This window comes from Bidens hawaiensis, unplaced genomic scaffold, assembly GCF_021521415.1.
Source record: "Bidens hawaiensis isolate Kalapana, Puna unplaced genomic scaffold, B.hawaiensis_p1.1 tig00035042_1, whole genome shotgun sequence".
NCBI classification, from domain to species: domain Eukaryota; kingdom Viridiplantae; phylum Streptophyta; class Magnoliopsida; order Asterales; family Asteraceae; genus Bidens; species Bidens hawaiensis.
In genome coordinates this window covers 141015-166714 of record NW_027496083.1, presented here as the reverse complement: position 1 = coordinate 166714, position 25700 = coordinate 141015, and the positions used below count along the sequence as shown (strand labels likewise).

The window sequence follows — 25700 nt, the reverse complement described above, 5'->3', positions numbered from 1 at the left end:
CAAGCTTTGAAATATGGGCAGCAATATTATAGGGGGGACTCGGACTAAGTAATGAAAATGATAAGTATGATAACCCTATGGGAGAGACCGTTGTCACCGTAAACAGATGTCCTTTGGAAAAAGAATTAAACTATCAAACTTATATTTAGCAAAGAATTTATAAAATTATTCTACACAAAGCAAGCGTGAATGATGGGTGTCAGGTCAAGTGAGTGGATTTCATGGGACCCAAAGCTGGTCACCAATAAGATGTGATCACGATGTCTCCAAACTAAAAGCCCCCATTACTATCGACCACGGCCGCCCATACATCACCGACTTGTTTAATTACAAATTTATATTGTCAAATATTTTTTTTAACAGTTATTAAAATTAACACTTTGTCATAAATCTATCTATCTATCTATAATAATATATATATAAACGAAAACCCAAAAATCATATGTGTCGTGATTTGGTCGCTCCCTCCTTTTATAGAAGCCATCAGATTTATTGATTTTTAAATGGAGGTCTCTCATTGATTTAACCTAAATTCATGGGTATGTGTCTTACCAAAACCAGATAACTCTTAAATGGGTTATAACATCTCATTAAATTAAAAATTAATCTTACCAATTATTTGATATGAAAATCCTACAAAATAGGAATATACTAAAATTTAATATCCAATTTAAAAAGAAAAAGATATTATTTATAATTAATAAACAATTTTATAGTAAAAAGCATAAGCGGGTCATGGGTCACCAAATCCAGATAGCTTTTAAACAGGTTATAACATATCATTTATTTATGAAAGCCTTTTATCATCAAACCCCAAGTATATTATTAACTTTCTTACAATAAAGAAAATTAAAATACAAAAAATAAATATTAAAAATTGAAAAATGTAAAATAACCATTCTCTCAAGCTATCAGATTACTTTATTTGTAAATGAAGGTTTCTCACGCATTTGACCCGAATTCACGGGTAAAGGTCTTACCAAACCCAGATAGCTCTTTAACGGGTTATAATATCTTATTATATTAAAAAATAATCTCATCAAATATTTGATATGAAAATCATATAAAATAGTAATATACTAAAAATTAATATCCTATTTTATTTAAAAAAAATATTATTTATAATTAAGAAACAATTTTATAATAAAGAAAATAAACGGGTAATGGGTATCACCAAACCCAGATAGTTTTTAAACCGGATTATAACATATCATTTATTTGTGAAATCATTTCATTATCAAATTTCAAGTATATTAATTATTAACTTTCTTTACAATAAATAAAGTTAAAATCCAAATATACATATATAAATATTAAAAATGAATAATGTAAAACAACCCCCGTAATACGGGGGATAAAATCTAGTATATTTATATAAAACAATAAAGTTTTGATGTATAAAATATATAATGGTTTTAAAAGCCTAGTAACTATGTAAAATTATAAAGTTTTAAGTCTGTATGAAATAATGCAATATAAAATTACGGAATGCTTGGTTAACTCCAGGAATAATCATGTGTCAATAAACAGCCCAGACAGGGATCGAAACGGAGGAAGGGAAAAGACAAGGACCGAAGATCAGACCACTTATGTTCGGGTCGGTATTGGGGTCATCAGCTGATTTGGGTCGGGTTGGGACCAAACTTGGATAAGGCTGTCGAACTGCATATGGACCGCAGGACCTGTGTTTATTTTGGGCTAGCAAATGTTTCGGCTGACAAAATGGTTTTGGGCTGTCGGCATATTTACAATATTGGCCCAAATTCTAATGACTCAAGTTGCAAACCGTTTAGGAATAGGGAATTTGGGATTGTAACAATTTACAAATACGAGAGGTTTTCATGACACAAAATGGTACAAGATCAAGATCTTGAATAAAAGGTAAAAACTAGTGAATGAATAATGAACTTAGAATGGTGATGAAGATATGAAGCGAAGCTAGTGGAAAAATTACTTAGCGAGTAGAAGACTAATTATTAACATAAACTTTTGATGAAGAAAAGAAATGAACTTACGAAGAACAACGTGATGGTTACTGATTAAGAGCATTCACAGCAAAACCTCCAAATTTTTGTGAGTGAGTTTTGCAAATAATAGTATGGGGTTTTAAATGGTTGTGAAAAGAGAAGAGAGACTAGCTAGTAATTTTTTGTAAATTTTGGGGAATATTGATTGTCTCCATTTATTTTTTAATATATGTTGAATTAGTTGTGAGTAAGGCAGAGAGAATACTGTAATGATGAAGGTATAAAAAATATTATTTAATTAAACAGGAGAGAGAAATATAGTGATTTTTAGTGTCATTATAGAGATAGGGACGGGGACCTACTAAGAATACAACTCCAACCGTGATGAACACATAAACCAAATGGTTTGAAAATCGTGTTGAACTTAGCTTGGCGTAAACCAACCAAAATGAAATTAACACACAAACCGAATGCTGATGAAATGGGGAAGAACGCAACTTTGAAAGTGTATCACTTTTTTTATGCTGACAAGAACCCATGAACCGATAATTATTAACATAGACTTCCAATGAACGCAAAAGATGAACTTACGAATAACAACATGATGATTATCTAACACGTATATATATATATATATTATAGAACTAATTAAATAAATATTTTCGGATATCCTAAATATCTAAGATCTGAAATATCCGAATTCTTTTAAATTGGTATATGAATATCCGCGTTTTTCATTCGGATGTTTGGACACCTTTTTGAACACCCCTAATTTAATGGGTTGATCTAGTTATATTTTCCAAGTTTTTCATGCTAAGTTGCTAACTCTATTCAGCTCTATTAGATGGTACAAAGTGAAAGCAAAACAGCACAACTACTTTTACCTGGTCATTAGATAATGTCCTCGCAATTGTGTTTTACAATATTGGTCTCATCCTCAAAACATATTGATTTTAAAAGGAGAAAATTAGTTTAATTCTAAAAAATTAAAACTTTAAATAAGTCAAAAAAATTTGTAAACTGATTTTGTTAGTTAATTTGGTACATTTGATCTAGTCCACATAATACGATTTAATCCCTAACCCATGTTCATCTTGAAGGAGTTAAATCACTATTAAGTCATCTCAATTAGTTATTGAACGACTTTAATTGCAATGGATAGAAGACAAGATACTGAACACCTCAATTTTATATACATGTACGAAACAAAATGAAATTAATCAATACCAAATAAAGCAACATGATATATAAACCGCCCTGCTATATAAATATCGAGGAATCTAGCCTAGAAGGATGTAAAAAACCATGATTGTCAATGCGAAGAAGTCACCTTCAAGGTGATACGATCCAAACCAACGGTTGCTGCCTCAACCACGTAGCCATGCCATATTCACATTAATTAATTTATGTTCTCATAGTAGCTAGCTTTTTGTTTATTTAATTTGCATTATTTATTTAAGTTATATTTTAATTCTAGGTAATGGGTCGACTTAATAGGATAATGGGTTGTTTCTTTTAATTGGTTTTGTAGACTATAAAAGGCATTTGAATTATGATATTGAAGGGGAGAAAAATTGTTGCGAAACTTGTGATGCTCTTATTCTTATTCTTTAGAGCTTAATTCACTCAACGTATTAACTATCTTGAAGTTTAATCCACTTAATGTCAATAGTATGCTAAAAAATAAAATAAATTATTAAGCGGATATAGGAAAGTGATTGCTAAATAGTTGGCGTTTTAAGAGCAAATAAGGAAAAATGGGCCATTAAAATAAGGGAAAATTCCCAAAATAAACTCGACTCGTTTTCAATTTTTATTTCTTTCTTGCGGTTTGGTCCAACCTACCAAGCCCAATCACTTTACGTAAATCATTATTTAATCGATTTTAATGAAGCCCACGTGACTGATTATTTTAAGGGAAAAATCTCAAAATAACCCTTTTTAGAGAGAGAAAGTCCAAAATAGCCTTTTTTTTCCTTAGAATTTTTGAGAATTTGGACTCTCAAGACACATTGGGAAAAAATAATAAAGATGAGGGAGCAGGCCAAATCTTTAAAGAAAGTTAGAGAGCAGACCAGATTTGGTAAAATAATGAGGGTAAAGTCCAAATAATTATGACAAACTGAAATTTTTCTTACTTCTTCAGACACTCATCACGACTTGACTCAAATTTTCGGGACGAAAATTCTTTAACATGGGAATGATGTGACAATCGTCAATTTCAGGTTAACTCCGTTAACTCAACTCCGTCAATTCAAACTTAAGATCACTGAATCTATAACGCACACTTCATTACATTTAAACTAGGGTTTAAATGACGCTTAACACTTACTACATGTGTAGTCTTTCGGGAATTGCACCGAAACGCAAACGAGTTGACGCAAACGATTGATGAATAAACGAAAAACGTCAAAACAGTAATTATGTGATAATTATGTGTTAGACTTATGTGTTGTGTGATAACATGGTTATAAACGTTAACTCAAGAGGTAAACTAGTTATTTAAGTTAGAAAAACAACAATTGAAAGTGGAGGGACTTGAGTGTAACATATTATGTTTATAAATAATAACTAAACCCTAACTTATTATTATTCTCCCCACACACAAGTCCCGATCGGAAACCCTTTCCCCCTCCCTTGGCTGCCGTCGACTTACACACACACATACAATCAAGAAATCAAGTGTTTGATTGAAGAATTAGGTGCTAGGAAGGTATAATCGATTATCCTATGCATCCTTTATACTTGATTTTGATGTTTGTTGGGTTAATCACAAACCCTAGCTGCCGATTCTATATGGTTATGTGTTCATATGATTTTGTTTGATTGGATGATGATTTGATAATGATATGATAACTAGTATTGATATTGTTATACGTTAATTGTTGAGTCTTTGAATTGAGTTCAAACAAGAACCCTAATCATGTATGTAATGTGTAATTGATGTGCATGGATGGTGTTTATGGAGTCTAGAGTGTTATATGAATGCATGATAGTCCATAGATAGTTAATATGTTGAGTTTGGATGCAAACAGTTTCTGGACAGAATGTGTTATTGATGTTTAAGTGACTGTAACGAAGTGTAAATGTGAAAATTGGTTGAGATTATTGGTACTACAGTAAACTAGGTTGAGTCTAGTTTCTATAGAGTATAAATTTGTAATTTTTGGACTAGTAAAGGTTAACTTTTATGATTTTACAAAAACGTTGTGCAAAGCTGAGCTGTTAGACCTACTGTTAGGTTGTTTTGTAAATATTATATCTCATGAACTACGAGACCAATTGGGTTGGTTCTACTTCTGGAAGTTGACTTATTGAGTTAGGAACCTAACCCAAGTGGTCTTGCATTTATTGTATTTTTCGTTTAACAAGAATTTCAAATAACATTCTGTTGCGCATGAATTTGACTGTTATGAGTTTGCTGTAATGATTTGATGATTGTGAGAAAACTATGTGGAATAAAAATATAATAAAATATGTTCTGGAAACCTAAGACATATATGCTTCTGTGATGATTTTTGGTAAATTAATTGAGATGCTATGATCGGTGGAATAGTACAATCTTTCAAGTAGAATTTCTGTCTCGGTGAAACTAGCTGCTGAGTTTTGTGAAAACGCATGAAACATGATACTTGCTATATAATTGTTATGTTTTGACCAAATTACCCTTGCGGGGAATAATTGCTAATTGATTGTCATAATTTGACCAAATTGCCCTTATGGGGAATAATGGCTAGTTAATTGTCTTGATTTGACCAAAATGCCCTTACGGGGAGAAATTGCTAGTGATGTACTTTATGAATACATGACACGTATATGATTGCTTACACATGTAATGTGTCACAAATACACTTGTTAAAGTCACACACGATTCACAAACGAAACACGAAACATGTTATGTGCATAGGTATTATGTGCCGGGTCTAGAGACTCGATAATATTCCGACACTTAGAAAAATCTCTTTGTTGTTTTAGAACGCTAGAGAGAGTTTTTCTGTGACGCGCATCTTGGTGATTTAATTTGGGAATTTCTTCGCAAACAGTGAGTTTCACTTTCCCCTTTTAAACTCTTTAAACGCTTTTCTCTTGGGGGAGATAACATACTCCGCAACGCATTTAAGATTTTGTTAATATAGATTATATATCACTTGTAAAGACTAAGTGGCAAACGCGTAAACTAAAGTCCTTCATAACATCGAACCGGTTAATATTTGGATAATAGCGAGTCACTGTTGAGTAGTACTACTGGGTTTGACAAACCCCACCCAACGCTAAACTCAACTGGATGTCGAGCTGGTGTAATCTTGGCTAAACATATACCATGGTCTGGACTACCTATAGATATATAATTGACATATAATTGACATAACACTATCTGTAACGCAAAACGCTGTAACGCACAACGCTTAACGCAAAACGCTGGACGCAAACGCTAAACATTTATTTTTATATAAACTTGTGAACTCACCAACCTTGTGTTGACACTTTTAGTATGTTATTCTCAGGTAGCCGAGGCGGGCGCGCGGTTAGGAACATGCATTGCTTGAAAACGCTTTTGTTATGCAAACTTATTTTTAACAGTTATCATTGGTTTTAAGTCGTCCTGCGTGACGCAACTTTTGGTTAAAGGTTTTTACGCTTCCGCATTTAATTTCTCGTAAACGTTTTCATGGTTTTGAAACTTTGTTTTATGGTTTGATTATAACTAATGATTCCGATCCTGTTAGTTCACACCATCTGACGGTAAAACTCCGTTAGTGGATTTTGAGGGTGTGACAGATTGGTATCAGAGACATTGGTTATAGCGAACTAGAAGCTGCATGCATACTAGACTATAACCGCGACGACCCATTAGTTATAATGATACGCACTGCATAGATTTGTGTAGTCTTTGTTATCTTATCTCTTTACCTCTTTCGCTCATACGCGCGCGCATACATGGCTTACCTGTAGGAATGTCGACGCCGCCATCCTCATCACCATCTGATCCGATGACTCATGCTCACGGGAAGGAACCGCAGTTACCTACCGCATCGCCACCCCGAGTAGTCCCGGAACTCGAAGCTCCCTCACCGAAGAGGTACCGCCTATCCGGAGGCATATACGAAAACGACGTTAGCTGGGATTGGTACCCTAACATGATTAGACGTACGGTCTATCGCGAGCAAGTTCCCCCGTTACCTCACCCGAACCACCCTGCTTATCCCAACACCCTACCACCCATAACCGAACCTGTAGAGCGAGTTCTCGCAGCTGTTGTTTCATGTTTGGAGCGTGATGTGGGTTACATGCGCTATACGAGAGCGAACGTTTCCGGACTGTTAAAAGATGGAACCGAGACCAAGGAGGAGATTGCCCGCATGGCAGCGGCAATGAAGGAAATGCAAGAGGCTAGTGATCAACAGATGAAGATTATGAGGAAGATGCAAGCCGAGATGATAGACTTGCAAGAGCAACTCCAAGTAGCAAGGACCCGAACCGAGATAGCTCTAGAGCGTTGCGATGTCTTAAAAATGCAACTTGCTCAGAACGCAGCCGAGCCTGAGGCCGAGCCTGAGGTGGAGCCTGAGGCCGAACCTGAAGAAGATCCCGAAGAGGAACCTGAAGAAGATCCCGAGGAAGATCCCGAGGAGGAACCCGAAAAAGAACCGGAGGAAGAACCGGCTGAGGAGGAGGCACACTCAGAGGTGTCCTCAGACGATGACATCTAGTGATGATAACACTTAGATGGAGGGGTTGTCTCCATCCGAACTATTATTTTCTATGATTTTAAGGATTGATTGGAAATACTTTGTAGCGAATACAATGGTTTTAATCATGAATTTTTATTTAGATTAATATATGGTTGTGATGGGATGTTGTTTCTTATTTCTTTCTTACCTATCTTTTTATTACATGTATGGTGTGTTGTATATGAAAGAAAAATTCATGTTTAACATTTTATACTGTGATTCTAGGAAATGGCTGGAAGAAACGCTGGACACGGACGTGGTAACATCAACTTGACTGCAGCTGAACTCCAAACTCTGCTGAACGACCATGCGGCGGCCGCTCTAGCCGCACATGTTCAGAACCAAGCTGGAGGTCCAAGTGGAACGTGTACCTTCAAGAACTACCTTGACTGCAAGCCCAGTACGTTTAAGGGCACTGAGGGAGCTATAGGCTTCCTGCGTTGGGCTGAGAAGGCCGAGTCGGCATTTGAGATGTGCAATTGTCCCCCTGCCAGTAGGGTCAAATTCGCTGCTGGAACACTTGAGGATTCTGCCCTCACTTGGTGGAATTCGAACGTGCAGATCCTTGGATTGGAACTGGCTAACGCGATGAACTGGGAGGAGTTCAAAAACATGATGCGAGAGGTGTACTGTCCGAGAGAGGAGATTTCGAAGTTAGAGTCAGAATTTTGGTCACTGAAGATGGTGGGCTCAAAAATTGAAGCCTACACTACCCGTTCTCACGAGTTGGCTGTGATGTGTCCGCGGATGGTGGATCCGCCGAGTAAGAGGATTGAGATGTATATCGATGGGTTAGCACCGCAGATTCAGGGCAGGGTGACGTCTTCCATACCAGCCACGATTCAACAAGCGATCCGTTTAGCTCACAAACTGACGGATCAGGCTGTGACCCAAGGTGCGTTACCACCTAGGGGTTCAACCGCTAAAGCCCGTGACAACCAGAGTAATGACAACCACAGCAACAGCAACCCGAGCAGCGGAAAGAGGAAGTTTGACAACACCAGATCCTCGTCCTCGAACCTCCCACCGCAACAACACTACCGTAAGCCCGAATTCACTCGGAGCTTTAACAATCAAAGTCACAACAACAATAACAACGGTAGCGGGCAGGGTTCGAGCGGATATGCTGGGAAATATCCGAAGTGCAATAGGTGCAACTATCATCATGTTGGCCCGTGTGACCGTGTCAAGTGTCAGAGATGCGGGAAGATGAGTCACTAGGCGAAGGAATGTAGAGGAGACCTTGCGGCAAAGGGTGCTCCTAAACCACCTATGACGACGAAGGGATGTTTCGAATGTGGGCAGGAAGGTCATTTCAGGAAAGATTGTCCCAAGCTGAAACAGAACGACAACAACGGAGGTAATGGAAGTGGCAGTAGTGGTGGAAGCAATGGCAAGGGAAGAGCTTTTGTAATTGGGTCGGGTCAAGCCCGCAATGATCCGCACGTGGTGATTGGTAAGTTCCCTATGAACGATTGTTTTGCTTCTGTATTGTTTGACACTGGAGCTGATAGGAGTTTTGTGTCGAAAGCCTTTAGCCAACTCTTAGACTTAACTCCAACTCCGTTAGATGCTAAGTTTCCTGTTGAATTAGCTGACGGTAAGACTATAGTAACGACTCATGTACTTGCGGGATGTAAGTTAAAACTATCAGGTCATGTCTTTGATATCGACCTTATTCCTTTTACGCTTAGTAGTTTCGATGTCGTTGTCGGCATGGACTGGTTATTCGAGAACCGAGCGGAGATTATATGTCACGACAAGATAGTTCACATTACTACCCCTTCCGACGAGATCATTTCGGTCCGAGGTGAGAGAAGCGGCATGACCACCAGCGTCATTACCCTTATGAAGGCGCAGAAGTACCTACGAAAGGGTCATCCGGCAATTTTGGCGCAGATTATTGAGAAACCTGCGGAGGAGAAGCGAATTGAAGATATACCGATTGTGCGAGATTTTCCGGAAATTTTCCCAGAGGATTTGCCTGGACTCCCTCCTATTCGTCAAGTCGAATTCCAAATCGAGTTGACACCCGGTGCAGCACCATAGCACGAGCCCCATATCGGCTCGCACCGGCGGAACTTCAGGAGTTGTCCACTCAGTTTGAAGATTTGTTGGATAAGGGTTTTATCCGACCTAGCTTATCGCCATGGGGAGCCCCAGTCTTATTTGTCCGAAAGAAGGACGGGACTTTTCGCATGTGTATCGACTACCGGGAGTTGAACAAGGTGACGGTCAAGAACCGTTATCCTTTACCCCGAATTGATGATCTGTTTGACCAGCTTCAAGGATCGAGTTACTACTCGAAGATCGATCTGCGATCCGGTTATCATCAACTGAGACTGCGCGAAGAAGATATCTCGAAGACGGCTTTCAGAACACGGTATGGTCACTACGAGTTTTCGGTTATGCCTTTTGGACTAACCAACGCACCAACCGTATTTATGGATCTCAAGAATCGAGTATGCAAGGCGTACCTCGACAAGTTTGTGATTGTTTTCATTGATGATATTCTTGTCTACTCCAAGAACGAAGCTGACCATGAAGAACACTTAAGGGTAATTCTGGAATTGTTGAAGAAGGAACAACTGTATGCTAAACTCTCAAAATGTGAGTTTTGGCTTCGCGAGGTTCACTTTTTAGGACATGTGATCAACGAGAATGGTATCCATGTCGATCCCGGTAAGGTAGAGGCCATCAAAAACTGGGAAGCACCTAAGACTCCGACTGAGGTGCGGCAATTCCTAGGACTGGCCGGCTACTACCGACGTTTCATCGAGGGATTTTCAAAGATTGCTCAACCCCTCACCGCTTTGACTCACAAAGGCATTAAGTACAATTGGGGTGACGCGCAAGAATCCGCTTTTCAACTGTTGAAAACCAAACTCTGTAGCGCCCCTATTCTAGCCCTCCCCGAGGGAACGGAAAATTTTGAGGTACACTGTGACGCATCTATACAAGGTCTCGGTTGTGTGCTAATGCAACTCGAGAAGGTTATAGCTTACGCCTCTCGACAACTACAGGTTCACGAGAAGAACTACACGACCCATGATTTGGAACTTGGAGCTGTGGTGTTTGCTGTTAAGATATGGAGGCATTACTTGTACGGTACCAAGTTTACCATTTACACCGACCACAAGAGTCTCCAACATATCTACGATCAGAAGGAGCTGAACATGCGACAGCGTCGTTGGGTCGAGCTGCTTAAAGATTACGATTGTGCCATCAAGTACCACCCTGGCAAGGCCAATGTAGTGGCCGACACACTCAGTAGAAAAGAAACAGATAAACCCAGACGAGTGCGAGCATTGCAACTCACGATTCATGCAAACTTACCCGACCAGATTCGCGAGGCGCAACTTGAAGCTTTGAAAGATGATAATCTTCCATCGGAACTCATGCGGGGCATGAACAAGCAACTTGAAACCAGATCGGACGGGGTCCGATATTTTGAGAACCGGATTTGGGTTCCACGGTACGGAGAGTTGAGAACTCTGGTGATGGACGAAGCTCACAAGTCCCGATATTCTATCCACCCTGGCTCAGATAAAATGTACCATGATTTAAAGGCACTTTACTGGTGGCCGAACATGAAAGCCGACATTGCCACCTACGTGAGCAAATGCTTGACTTGTGCCCGAGTCAAAATAGAATACCAGAAACCATCTGGCCTACTACAACAACCGAAACTCCCAATGTGGAAATGGGAACACATCTCAATGGATTTTATCACGGGTTTACCTAAGACACCTACGGGATGCGATACCATCTGGGTGATCGTTGACCGGTTGACTAAGTCTGCACACTTCTTAGCGATTAAGGAATCGGACAAAATGGAAAGACTGACTCGTGTTTACATGAAAGAAGTGGTGTCTAGGCACGGAGTGCCTGTCTCAATCATTTCTGATCGAGATTCTCGTTTCACTTCGCACTTTTGGAAGTCGCTGCAAAGCGCACTAGGCACCCGTCTTGATATGAGCACAGCATACCATCCTCAGACGGATGGGCAAAGTGAACGAACTATTCAGACCCTGGAGGATATGTTGCGTGCATGCGTGTTGGATTTCAGAAAAAGTTGGGAACCTCACTTACCTTTGGTAGAGTTTTCGTATAATAACAGCTACCACGCAAGTATTAAAGCAGCGCCGTTTGAAGCGCTGTACGGACGAAAGTGTCGATCACCACTCTGCTGGGCAGAGGTGGGTGACAGCCAAATCACTGGTCCAGAACTGGTACTCGAAACTTCGGAAAAGATTGTTCAAATCCGAAATCGCATAGCAGCAGCACGAGATCGCCAAAAGAGTTACGCCGAAAAGCGCCGAAAACCTCTCGAATTTCAAGTGAATGACCAAGTGTTACTCAAAGTCTCACCTTGGAAAGATGTGGTTCGCTTTGGTAAGCGAAACAAACTCAACCCACGATATGTTGGTCCCTATCGAATAACTGAGCGCATTGGTCTGGTGGCGTACCGACTGGACCTACCAACAGAACTCAGTGGCGTACACAATGTATTCCACGTGTCCAATTTGAAGAAATGCCTGTCCGATGAAACCCAAGTAGTCCCTTTGGATGAACTACAAGTTGATGAACAGTTACGTTTCATTGAAGAACCAGTTGAAGTTTTGGACTGGGAAACCAAAACACTCAAGCACAGCAAAATTCCAATCGTTAAGGTTCGTTGGAACTCGAGACGTGGACCGGAGTTCACGTGGGAACGCGAGGATCAAATGATGAAGAAGTATCCTCACCTTTTTGAAGGGCTGACCAAACACAGAAAACCGCGAAACCCGACAAACCGTCAGAAATCACCGGAGGTATGAATTAAATTTCGGGACGAAATTTCTTTCTACTAGGGGATGATATGACAAACTGAAATTTTTCTTACTTCTTCAGACACTCATCACGACTTGACTCAAATTTTCGGGACGGAAATTCTTTAACATGGGAATGATGTGACAATCGTCAATTTCAGGTTAACTCCGTTAACTCAACTCCGTCAATTCAAACTTAAGATCACTGAATCTATAACGCACACTTCATTACATTTAAACTAGGGTTTAAATGACGCTTAACACTTACTACATGTGTAGTCTTTCGGGAATTGCACCGAAACGCAAACGAGTTGACGCAAACGATTGATGAATAAACGAAAAACGTCAAAACAGTAATTATGTGATAATTATGTGTTAGACTTATGTGTTGTGTGATAACATGGTTATAAACGTTAACTCAAGAGGTAAACTAGTTATTTAAGTTAGAAAAACAACAATTGAAAGTGGAGGGACTTGAGTGTAACATATTATGTTTATAAATAATAACTAAACCCTAACTTATTATTATTCTCCCCACACACAAGTCCCGATCGGAAACCCTTTCCCCCTCCCTTGGCTGCCGTCGACTTACACACACACATACAATCAAGAAATCAAGTGTTTGATTGAAGAATTAGGTGCTAGGAAGGTATAATCGATTATCCTATGCATCCTTTATACTTGATTTTGATGTTTGTTGGGTTAATCACAAACCCTAGCTGCCGATTCTATATGGTTATGTGTTCATATGATTTTGTTTGATTGGATGATGATTTGATAATGATATGATAACTAGTATTGATATTGTTATACGTTAATTGTTGAGTCTTTGAATTGAGTTCAAACAAGAACCCTAATCATGTATGTAATGTGTAATTGATGTGCATGGATGGTGTTTATGGAGTCTAGAGTGTTATATGAATGCATGATAGTCCATAGATAGTTAATATGTTGAGTTTGGATGCAAACAGTTTCTGGACAGAATGTGTTATTGATGTTTAAGTGACTGTAACGAAGTGTAAATGTGAAAATTGGTTGAGATTATTGGTACTACAGTAAACTAGGTTGAGTCTAGTTTCTATAGAGTATAAATTTGTAATTTTTGGACTAGTAAAGGTTAACTTTTATGATTTTACAAAAACGTTGTGCAAAGCTGAGCTGTTAGACCTACTGTTAGGTTGTTTTGTAAATATTATATCTCATGAACTACGAGACCAATTGGGTTGGTTCTACTTCTGGAAGTTGACTTATTGAGTTAGGAACCTAACCCAAGTGGTCTTGCATTTATTGTATTTTTCGTTTAACAAGAATTTCAAATAACATTCTGTTGCGCATGAATTTGACTGTTATGAGTTTGCTGTAATGATTTGATGATTGTGAGAAAACTATGTGGAATAAAAATATAATAAAATATGTTCTGGAAACCTAAGACATATATGCTTCTGTGATGATTTTTGGTAAATTAATTGAGATGCTATGATCGGTGGAATAGTACAATCTTTCAAGTAGAATTTCTGTCTCGGTGAAACTAGCTGCTGAGTTTTGTGAAAACGCATGAAACATGATACTTGCTATATAATTGTTATGTTTTGACCAAATTACCCTTGCGGGGAATAATTGCTAATTGATTGTCATAATTTGACCAAATTGCCCTTATGGGGAATAATGGCTAGTTAATTGTCTTGATTTGACCAAAATGCCCTTACGGGGAGAAATTGCTAGTGATGTACTTTATGAATACATGACACGTATATGATTGCTTACACATGTAATGTGTCACAAATACACTTGTTAAAGTCACACACGATTCACAAACGAAACACGAAACATGTTATGTGCATAGGTATTATGTGCCGGGTCTAAAGACTCGATAATATTCCGACACTTAGAAAAATCTCTTTGTTGTTTTAGAACGCTAGAGAGAGTTTTTCTGTGACGCGCATCTTGGTGATTTAATTTGGGAATTTCTTCGCAAACAGTGAGTTTCACTTTCCCCTTTTAAACTCTTTAAACGCTTTTCTCTTGGGGGAGATAACATACTCCGCAACGCATTTAAGATTTTGTTAATATAGATTATATATCACTTGTAAAGACTAAGTGGCAAACGCGTAAACTAAAGTCCTTCATAACATCGAACCGGTTAATATTTGGATAATAGCGAGTCACTGTTGAGTAGTACTACTGGGTTTGACAAACCCCACCCAACGCTAAACTCAACTGGATGTCGAGCTGGTGTAATCTTGGCTAAACATATACCATGGTCTGGACTACCTATAGATATATAATTGACATATAATTGACATAACACTATCTGTAACGCAAAACGCTGTAACGCACAACGCTTAACGCAAAACGCTGGACGCAAACGCTAAACATTTATTTTTATATAAACTTGTGAACTCACCAACCTTGTGTTGACACTTTTAGTATGTTATTCTCAGGTAGCCGAGGCGGGCGCGCGGTTAGGAACATGCATTGCTTGAAAACGCTTTTGTTATGCAAACTTATTTTTAACAGTTATCATTGGTTTTAAGTCGTCCTGCGTGACGCAACTTTTGGTTAAAGGTTTTTACGCTTCCGCATTTAATTTCTCGTAAACGTTTTCATGGTTTTGAAACTTTGTTTTATGGTTTGATTATAACTAATGATTCCGATCCTGTTAGTTCACACCATCTGACGGTAAAACTCCGTTAGTGGATTTTGAGGGTGTGACAGATTGGTATCAGAGACATTGGTTATAGCGAACTAGAAGCTGCATGCATACTAGACTATAACCGCGACGACCCATTAGTTATAATGATACGCACTGCATAGATTTGTGTAGTCTTTGTTATCTTATCTCTTTACCTCTTTCGCTCATACGCGCGCGCATACATGGCTTACCTGTAGGAATGTCGACGCCGCCATCCTCATCACCATCTGATCCGATGACTCATGCTCACGGGAAGGAACCGCAGTTACCTACCGCATCGCCACCCCGAGTAGTCCCGGAACTCGAAGCTCCCTCACCGAAGAGGTACCGCCTATCCGGAGGCATATACGAAAACGACGTTAGCTGGGATTGGTACCCTAACATGATTAGACGTACGGTCTATCGCGAGCAAGTTCCCCCGTTACCTCACCCGAACCACCCTGCTTATCCCAACACCCTACCACCCATAACCGAACCTGTAGAGCGAGTTCTCGCAGCTGTTGTTTCATGTTTGGAGCGTGATGTGGGTTACATGCGCTATACGAGAGCGAACGTTTCCGGACTGTTAAAAGATGGAACCGAGACCAAGGAGGAGATTGCCCGCATGGCAGCGGCAATGAAGGAAATGCAAGAGGCTAGTGATCAACAGATGAAGATTATGAGGAAGATGCAAGCCGAGATGATAGACTTGCAAGAGCAACTCCAAGTAGCAAGGACCCGAACCGAGATAGCTCTAGAGCGTTGCGATGTCTTAAAAATGCAACTTGCTCAGAACGCAGCCGAGCCTGAGGCCGAGCCTGAGGCCGAACCTTATTTTCAAATTCTAGGAAAAAGAGATTTTGAAATCTCGTCTTGAGAGACGAGATTCTACCACTACCACCACTCACCGTTCGCCTTCTACCACCGCCACCATCCACCACTACCACCACCATCCACCGTTCGCCACCACCACCATCCACCCCCGCCACCCACTCACCGTCCGCCACTACCATCGATCACCCTCCACCACCATCGTCCGCCACCACCATCCATCACCACCACCCACCGTTGTAACATTCGTTATTTTTATTTGAGTTTGTATTCGTAATTGTTAAACCGACCTATTACGCCATACCGTTATATTCGTGGTTAACGTTCATCATTAATATAATATACACGGGGATTTACGTTTATCGTTCGTTCGTTTCTTGTTCATGTTGTTCAAATAATGAATCTACGGGATTTATAGTTTTTTATTTAAACGAGTTGCAATAATAAGTTAAATGTCCAAATTATAACTTCTCATTACGTTTATTAACGCATCTCAAAGTTCGGGATCCAATTCGTAAATTATATTTAAATTTTGATCTTAAAACATTTCAAAGTTCAAGGTTCATTTGGTAAGTTTATTTTAATTTCTGATTTAATATGCTTGGAAACTTGAGGGGTCTAATGTGTAATTGTATTAAGATTATATTATTATATTATAATATAAAGATTCCAGCCCGTAACCCACCCCCTGTCACGTTTTTCCGACTGGATTTTCCGGCGACCTTTAATGGTATCCGGCGACATTAAAAACCCCTTAAATCTCGCAATTTATTCAATTATTTTCTTGTATCGACCTTAGACTTCAACGAAGACCCTTAAAAATCGTTAATAACGTGATTATAGCCGCTGATTTGCGCATATCAACATTGAAAACGGCCGGCCATGGTTGAAATCGCAATTAAGATAATTAAACACCAAACGCTTCAATTAAACCTATAAATAGGATCTAAAACATCAACTAAACTCGTCCAAAACATCAAAACAATCTAAGAAACCCGCTTAACCTCGTATTGGATCCGTCAAAATCCGTTTCCAGCCAACCCCCGTTCAATATCAATTCGTCATATTTCCAGGTAATGCTTATATGTTTTTGATTCATCTTGAGCCGTTGAACAAAACCCCTAACATGATTATAGCAAACACGGATTTATTTAAACAGATTAAGATCTAGAGTTTTACTAGGAAGAAGATGAAGTTTTAACATAAATATATGTAGTTTTCTTTCTATTCCTAAAAACCCTATTAGCTTAGTTCAACTGGTTAAGACATGTACACGTGACCCAAGGAACCTGGGTTCGAACCCGGGTCAGGTCTCTTGTTTTTTAATGGTATATGTTTTGTTCATTTTGGTTATTTTTAATCTCTATTATTTTATAAAGAATTTAAATTAAAAAAAAAGGATTAATAAAATTATTAAAAAAAATCATTTTAAAATAAAATTATTTTACATTAGATAAAATTAATTATAAAATATATCTTATCTTTTCTCGTCTAAAACCTATCTTCCACTTCGTTAAAACCGATTAATATATATATTATTAATTACGATTCCGTTAACTATATAAATTCTTTTCGTTAACATTTCTATAATACGAGAATAATGTTATATTTTAACCGGTACTTTGTAAAGACTAATAAAATTCCCATATTAAAATAAGTTACTAGACGAAATAATATTTACGCTAATATTAAAATGCCTTCTTGTTAAATCATTAATATTAATTCAGGTAACTTTAATTTGTTAATATTAGTTCGATAAACTTTAATTCGTTAAACATTAATTCGTTAGCTTTTAAATTCTCTACCTGTAAATTCGTAAACTTTGACTCGCTAATCTTCATTAGTTTTAACCCGATAACTTTATTTCAAAGACTTAGTTATAATCGTTCAAGTTAAGATTTCCATTTAAAATCCGTTCAATGTAAAACCGTAACTCTCACATTAGTATTAAAGTTATAATATTAAAAACCGTTAAATTTCCGTTAAGCTTGAATAATACTAAGATAATCCATGCCTTAAAATAATAAAATATATTACACGACATCTTTAAAACTAAATAATTAACCCGTTTAATCCCGTTAGTTAGTCCTTAAATATTTGTATTTATTTTATTTGTAGTTCGAGAAGTTCAATCGTTTCGGATTCTTTAACGTACTTTCGGTTGCTTTGGTTTCATTAAACGCGCTTTCGCTTTTTATTTCAAGTTGATCTTCGGTTTTGAGGTGAGTTTCTCACAACCACTTTTTAACGCTTTTATTTTTGGGGTAGCATATGTATCCTATTTACTTAATGATTTATCGAGTCATATACAAACTACAATTCATTACATGGACTTATGTGTTTCCTTGATTAATTGCTCATAATTACTTGCTCAGTGGTTGCCTCAATAAGTATGATCATACGCCTCCCTTTGCACTCAGGTCCATTTGTATCGAGTGGAAAAGGGACCTCATATCCGAGTACGTTGGTAGCCCCAACTGGAAAGGACCTTCGTTTGTTCTTTACACTCAGGTCCATTGCATCGAGTGTAAAGAACACTTATGTGATCATTTCACAAGTTTCATGGAATTGTATGATTTTTACGTATTATATCAAACTATGGGATTCTCACCAGCTATGTTCATAGCTGACTTTATTTATACATATGTTACAGGTGTAAAGATACGAGGATGCAAGTTAGAAGACACATAGCATGCCTATAGGATATTCAAAGGATAACTTATCATATGTTTATTTATTTGTTACAACTTGTATTATTTGATAAACTTGTGTAACATGAAGGTTTAAATGAAATAACGTTATTATGGTCACCTAATAGTGTCACGTGTGTTTGAGCAATCTGTACGTCACACTCAGGCGTTTTCGCTTTGGCTGGGGTGTTACAACCGTCCTCCACCGCCACCGTCATCCACCACCACCTTCTATCACCGCCATTACTTCTCTTTTTGGGACTTCACCGTAGACTCTTCAACTCCAGGTCGCCGAAAGTGTTACGGTGACTCTTCCGGGAACAATTCTGAACTCTACGAGGCTTGTTAAATTTCCGATGGAGGGATGGAGGTGGCCGGAGAGGCCAGGGGCGTCGGCGCGTGAGTCTCCGAGGTTTAAGGTGACAACTCTGTCGTCGGAGCAGAAAACTCCGCCGAAGGAACATGGGTCGGTGGTGAAGTCCCAAGAAGAGAAGTAATAGCGATGGTAGAAGGTGGTGGTGGAGGACGGTGGGTGGTGGTGGTGGTAGAATCTCGTCTCTCAAGACGAGATTTCAAAATCTCTTTTTCCTAGAATTTGAAATAATGGACGGAAAAGGTAGGAAACATAAAAAAACAACTTCTCAAGACGGTTTTTTGAGAAAAAAAGTTTAGGAAAAATTTGAACTTGTGCTCCAACATTTCAAAAATTTTGGACTTTACCTTCATTATTTTCCCAAATCTGGTATTCTCCTTAACTTTCTTTAAAGATTTGGCCTATTTCATCTATATTAATATTTTTTCCCAATGCGTCTGGAAAGTCTAAATTCTCAAAAATTCTGAGGAAAAAAGAACTATTTTTGGCTTTCTCTCTCTAAAAAGGGTTATTTTGGGATTTTCCCTTAAAATAATCAGTCATGTGGGCTTCATTAAAATCGCTTAAATAATGATTTACGTAAACTGATTGGGCTTGGTAGGTTGGACCAAACCGCAAGAAAGAAATACAAATTGAAAACGAGTCTAGGAGGGGACGGCAGGAGAGGAGTTGAGAACGACTATCGGGAGAAATCAACCAAGCACACGTCAAAAGTTAAGCTAGCTACTACACATGCTAATTAATTTAAACAAACCACCACGCTAGTAGCTCAACGTTTTAAGCTAGTTACGTTAGGATGATTACTTAACTTGTTAGACCTTCCGCATCAGGGCCATCCATAGCTTATGTGGAGGAGATATGGGAGAAGGATGGAAAAGACAAGTATTGTGAAGGTTGAGGTGGAGGCCATCCATCCTTGAAGACCCTTTATCATGGATGGTGAAGGATGGTGGTTTGTGGGTCCTCCATATTGGCGATGTGAAAATTATGAGGTTGTTTGTGGGAATAATGAATATGCTATTGTTATAGGTAAAATGTGTTTGTGAAAAGATGAATGGAAAGTTGATGTGGCACCCTGATTAGGCTGTTTGTGGAGAAAATTGCCTTAAACTGATGGGGACAATCTTAGACCTTCTGCATCATAGCCATCCGTAGCTTATGTGGAAGAGATTTGTGAGAAGGATAGAAAAGGCAAGTGTTGTGGAGGTTGAGGTGGAGGCCATCCATCCTTGAAGATCCTTTATCATGGATGGTGAAGGATGGTGGTTTGTGGGTCCTCCGTATTGGTGATGAGGAAATTATGAGGTTGTTTGTGGGAAAAATGAATATGTTATTGTTGTAGGTAAAAGTGCTTGTAGAAAAAATATATGGAACGTTGATGTGGCACGCTGACTAGACTTTTTGTAGAGAAAATTAATTTGAATTGATGCGGACGGTCTTAAACTCGTTTAATGAATTCTTTGTTTTTTTGATTTAATGTGATTGGCGGGCGTGATGTTTTGCTAAGGAATCTGCTTATTTATTGGTTTTGATACTTTTGTATGTTTTGTTTGGTTCATTCGCGTATCGTTCTCCAATTGTTTGTTCTAATATTATTCAATTAGGGTATATATCTTATTATTACTGCTACCTGCCTATTTATTTATTTATTTATTATATATTTATTTGTTTTTCTTTATTGTCTAGAGGTCTAGTATTGAACTTGGTATTTCTCTTACATGTTTTTGAAGTAGGACCTCTCTATTCATTAGGATAAAGATATGGTTTATCCACATCCCTCCGACCCACCCTCCCTTCGCTAATAATGCTATTATTAGTGAGATCTTGACTAGGTGCCGTACCGTGGTGGTGTTTTTGGTTTGGTAACTTTGATCGTATAATGCTGAGATTTAATATGCTGGCCTCCTCAACGTTTAAATAGAAAATATTTTGCTGGTATGATTTAATTATTAGTCATTAATTTAGAGTTAATAGTCTTTAAAATACTTACTAATAATAATAAGTTTCGATGTAAAATTTCAAAGAAATATAGTATAATATTAAAAGGTTTTTGATTAAATTAAGAAACTTGGCCCCCAAGTTTCCAAGATTTGATATTATAAATAAGGGGAGGAGACCAAGGCTTGATATTTATTTATTTTATTTTTATTTTCAGGCACATTAGAGTAACTGCGAATCGCCAAGGTGTCGATTCATCTTCTTCGTATAAGCCAATTAGGGTTTCTACTTTCGCTTATTTTATTTTAACGGTACAAATTAATCCGTGTGGGTTAGTTTTTAATGTTGTTGTTCATGGGTAGTTGATAGTATTATTTATTAACAGTTCTATTACTTGTTTAGGTTCGTTAACTTAATTTTATTATTATTATTATTTATTTGAACAGGGAAATTTCAAAGAGAAAGCATTGAGATTTGATCACAATGGCAGAAGAAAATCAACTTGAGCTTGAGATGAAGGATGAAGTGACCAGTGTATGTGTAGTTAGTTGAACCCTTAATTAGTTTCTATGTGTGCTTATACTTGAGTTGGATTAAACTAACTTTTTTTCCTTCTAGTAGATAAATTAAACAATGAAGCCTTCCGGCACGTCTCGATAAATTAAACCAGGTTACTTCATGAATCATGATGATTATTGTCCCATGATACTCGAGCTTAATGAACATAGTTAGTGTTTGGCTTTACGTGATGACCAACCCAGTTACTCGACCTTGACTCGTTGTTTTGTATATCATAATAATCATATTATAAATATATACTTAATATGTTAATTAATCGTTATTATATCAATAGTAGGTTTTTCTAGTCTTGATAAGTGAAGCTCATTTCGGGCTCGTTTATTAAACAAATGTATTATGAGGATCGAGCTTGTTAATTTCTGCTTGGCTCAAGCTTGTTGAATCGAGCTTTTAACTGTGTTTGTTTTCTTATATGATAACAAAAGGCTTCTCTCATTGTCATTCAAATTTGTTATGCAGCTTGCACCGTTTGACTCGACGAAAAAGAAGAAGAAAAAGAAGGTTGTTATTCAAGATCCAGCTGATGATACCATGGAACAGCTAGCTGAAAAAACCGAAACCTTATATGGTAAGTGATTCTACAAAGTAATATGAATATCATTTGCTGTATCCTTTTTTGTTTTTCTTTTAATGGTCAAATAATGCAGTTTCTGATGGCCTTGAATCCACTTTTACGGGTCTGAAAAAGAAGAAGAAGAAACCGGTTAGATATTACTTATAACTAGCTAGACTCGGAATATTTTAGAAGTAAAAATGTTTTTGAACAATGTCTAAAATAATATTTTTTATGTTTGTAAATTGTTGTAGATACAAACAGATCTCCTGGATGAGGATAAAGTAAATGGTGATGAAGATTTAGATAGTAAGTAGTTTTGGAATTTTCTTATTATTCATAACAATCACTATATTTTATAAATGCATACTGATATGATATTTAAAAAAAGGACCGCATTTAAAATCAGGTCAAGTTCTCGTGCGAATCTCAGCAATGACTTGTTCTGATTCTACATATTGATCGTTTTGAACTAAAAGAAAACTTTTGGGCGGAATACACACCGCACACTGCTTCAAATAGAAAGATATTGGTTTTTTTGATGGGTAGATCGTGTTGCAGAAGAACACGAACAAGGTGAAGGTATTGTTCTGGAACAAAAACTGCATCCATGGGATGGAACTAATCGTGACTACTCATATGAAGAGGTATAAATTAATAATGTAGAGTATAAATAATATTTTTGTAAGTGTCATTAGTTACCAGTTTTGACCTTGTCACTTGCATAGTGTAACCTGGACTAGACTGCAAACAAACCACTTAACTTAACAACGATCGAACACAAACAAAGTTTTCGTATTTGTGTCCGTTCGCTAAGTAAATGTACATGTTTGTGTTCGTATATGTTCACTCATTGACAATATAAACGAATGATTATTGAACGTAGACCAACATAGATGAACGAATTTAACTCAGCGAACAACAACTAAAAGCAAACGAGGGCATCGATCTCTTTAACAAAAAAGGTTAATAACTAAACTATGTTGTAATGGACCTAAATTGCTTATGATGTATCAGCGAATGAAATTAAACAAACATAAACTAACAAATTAGCATAGGCGAACATAAACGAACATTCATAGACGTAAATGAACGCACGAGATATGTGTTCATGTTTGTTCGGTTATTTTAAATAAAAAATGTGGTCACGTTCGTTTATGAACGTTTGAAGACCTATAAGTTGGACCTTATGTGGCCAACCTTTGCCAGGGAATTGATGGGGCTGTGGGTTTTTCTTGATGCAACAAAAATAAATAGATATATGATATTTTGTATGATATGCTACCAAATCACAAGTTTCATTTTTTAATTATTTATTTCTTCGCATTCAGCTTCTAGGTCGAATTTTCCATATTCTACATGAATACAATCCTGAACTTGCTGGAGATAAAACAAAAACCGCCATGAGGACGCCACAAGTTCTTCGAGAAGGACCCAAGAAAACCATTTTTGTGAATTTCATGGATCTTTGCAAATCATACGTATTCTGAAGTTGTTTTTTTTTGGTATGTTTGTTAGTTACTAAGTTTCTAATAATTCTTAATATTGCCAGGATGCATAGGCAACCGGAGCATGTTATGAGCTTCTTGCTAGCAGAATTGGGTACAAGTGGATCTCTTGATGGACAACAAAGATTGGTAGTGAAGGGAAGATTTGCACCAAAAAGTTTTGAAGGGATTTTACGGCGATATCTCAGTAAGTCACTTGTTAAGCATTTTGAATATATATGCTGATGATATTTACTTGGGAAAATAACAAAAAAAAAAATCATTTTGATTTCACAAGATAACCATGACTTTTTTGTTTACAATTGACTTAAAAAGCTGTTTCAACCAATCAAATTCTTCCACATGGCACACCTTATTGAGCAAGTGCAACAGATTTTGACTTGAACTGTCGCAGGAGGATAGATCTATGGAAATTTGTTGTGCCTGCCGCGCCAAAATTGAATCCTTCTGCGGCAGTTGATTTGATAAATTTTAAAAGTTACGTTATATCATTTTTAGTTTCACTCTAATTATTTAATAACATTTCTTTGGTTTACAGATGAGCATGTCATTTGCAACGGTTGCAAGAGCAGGGAAACAAATCTTGAGAAAGAAAACCGAACCCCGTCTGTTTTTCCTCAGATGTGAGAAGGTATATTGCGACACCTAATATTCTAGTTGAGAAATTAAACAAGTTAACCGTATTTTTTTTCTTTGTTGCAGTGTGGTTCGAGTCGATCTGTTGCTCAGATTAAAGCTGGGTTTGTGGCTCGTGTGGTCAGTAGGAAGTCTGGGAAATAATGTTGTTTAGTATTTCTTGCCTGACTTTCGTTTAGTGGCTAAAGGAATTTGATTTCTGAGAGAATTTGATATTTGTTTTACTAAGTTTCTGTTTTGGGAATTATTAAAATTTGAAATCATGTTTACTGTCTTTGATGGGGTCTAACCCGCTATACCTGATCTTGTCCAATGCATGCTATTGTTTTCTGTTTCTGTTTCTCTGGCTTCACTTTTAGTGCCAATATAATATGAATTTTTACTTTGGAGAGAAATTTGTTTTACAAAGTATCTAAGTTTTTGATTTATTGAAATTTGAATGAGGATGGTGTTAATTAGAAGTATTCTTTAAATCGACGTCGATTTCCGGTTTAAGATTTTATACGGATTAGCTTATAATAATTTAAAAGTCAGGACAATTTGATTCATTCAAAAGGAACTGTTTTCTTAGCTTTAATTATAATATATTTATATGCGTGTGTAAAATATATTTCTACGATACAAATTATTGAATTTTGTGTAAACTATTAAAAAATAAAAATAGATTCTTGTTGCCCACTAAATTAGTAAATTATGTAAAATATTATTCAACCACTAAGCTAGCGAAAGCTATGCGTAGGCCCACTTAAGCTTTAATCAATGATCAAATCGACTTGGAAACATCAATGCAGTCATTTTTTAACACTAAATCATATTGTGATGTTAACAGCCCAAAACCCCAAAACCCAATCAGAAATGATACATACTGACCGGTTGAGCTGGTTATTGGATTTTGGTAAACCAACCGGTATTTAGAGTCTGATATTTTTGGGCGATTTTCTAGAACATCGTATCGTCGTTTTTTTATAAAATACCGGTTGAACCAGGAATTGATAATTTTTTGCGGCCCATGTTTTTTAAAATGACTTTTAACCTATCAGATATGTAACATTCGTTACTTTTCAAACCCGAAAACCCGACGCATTTTTAATTTTTTGTTTTTATTTATAAATACACAAACACAAATATATCATTAAGTTTTGTTACATGTGGTTATGTGACATTCATTATCGCTTCGCATTCGTTAAATCGACTCGTTTTGTCATTTCGATATTGTTTTATTATACGTTCATCTTTAATATAAAGATTACGATGAGTTATGATTATCATTCGTTCAATTTCTTTTCATTTTGTTCAAATAACAAAACGCCGAGGTATAAAGTTTTATTAAACTTAATCGATTCGCAAACTAACTGGGTATAATGTAATAAATATCCAAAACTATAACTTACTATCACATTTTTTTATACAT

At 37.2% G+C, this 25700-nt stretch overlaps 1 protein-coding gene across 1 annotated transcript; it reads left to right on the top strand.

Moving 5' to 3' along the window:
• The first annotated feature begins 21496 nt into the window (after positions 1-21496).
• On the top strand, positions 21497-24280 carry LOC143586895 (eukaryotic translation initiation factor 2 subunit beta-like). The gene is made up of 8 exons (XM_077068344.1): positions 21497-21547; positions 22052-22160; positions 22240-22295; positions 22400-22454; positions 22695-22792; positions 23477-23622; positions 23698-23840; positions 24192-24280. The coding sequence occupies exons 1-8, from the start codon at positions 21497-21499 to the stop codon at positions 24278-24280; spliced, it is 747 nt and encodes a 248-aa protein (XP_076924459.1).
• The last annotated feature ends 1420 nt before the right edge of the window (positions 24281-25700 follow it).

Excerpts from the sequence above, each read along its gene's own strand:
- LOC143586895 (XM_077068344.1), top strand. The coding sequence starts at position 21,497 with ATGGCAGAAGAAAATCAACTTGAGCTTGAGATGAAGGATGAAGTGACC. Across the intron at positions 22,161-22,239 it reads AAAAACCGAAACCTTATATG|TTTCTGATGGCCTTGAATCC; the intron begins GTAAGTGATTCT and ends CAAATAATGCAG. Across the intron at positions 22,793-23,476 it reads GTGACTACTCATATGAAGAG|CTTCTAGGTCGAATTTTCCA; the intron begins GTATAAATTAAT and ends CTTCGCATTCAG.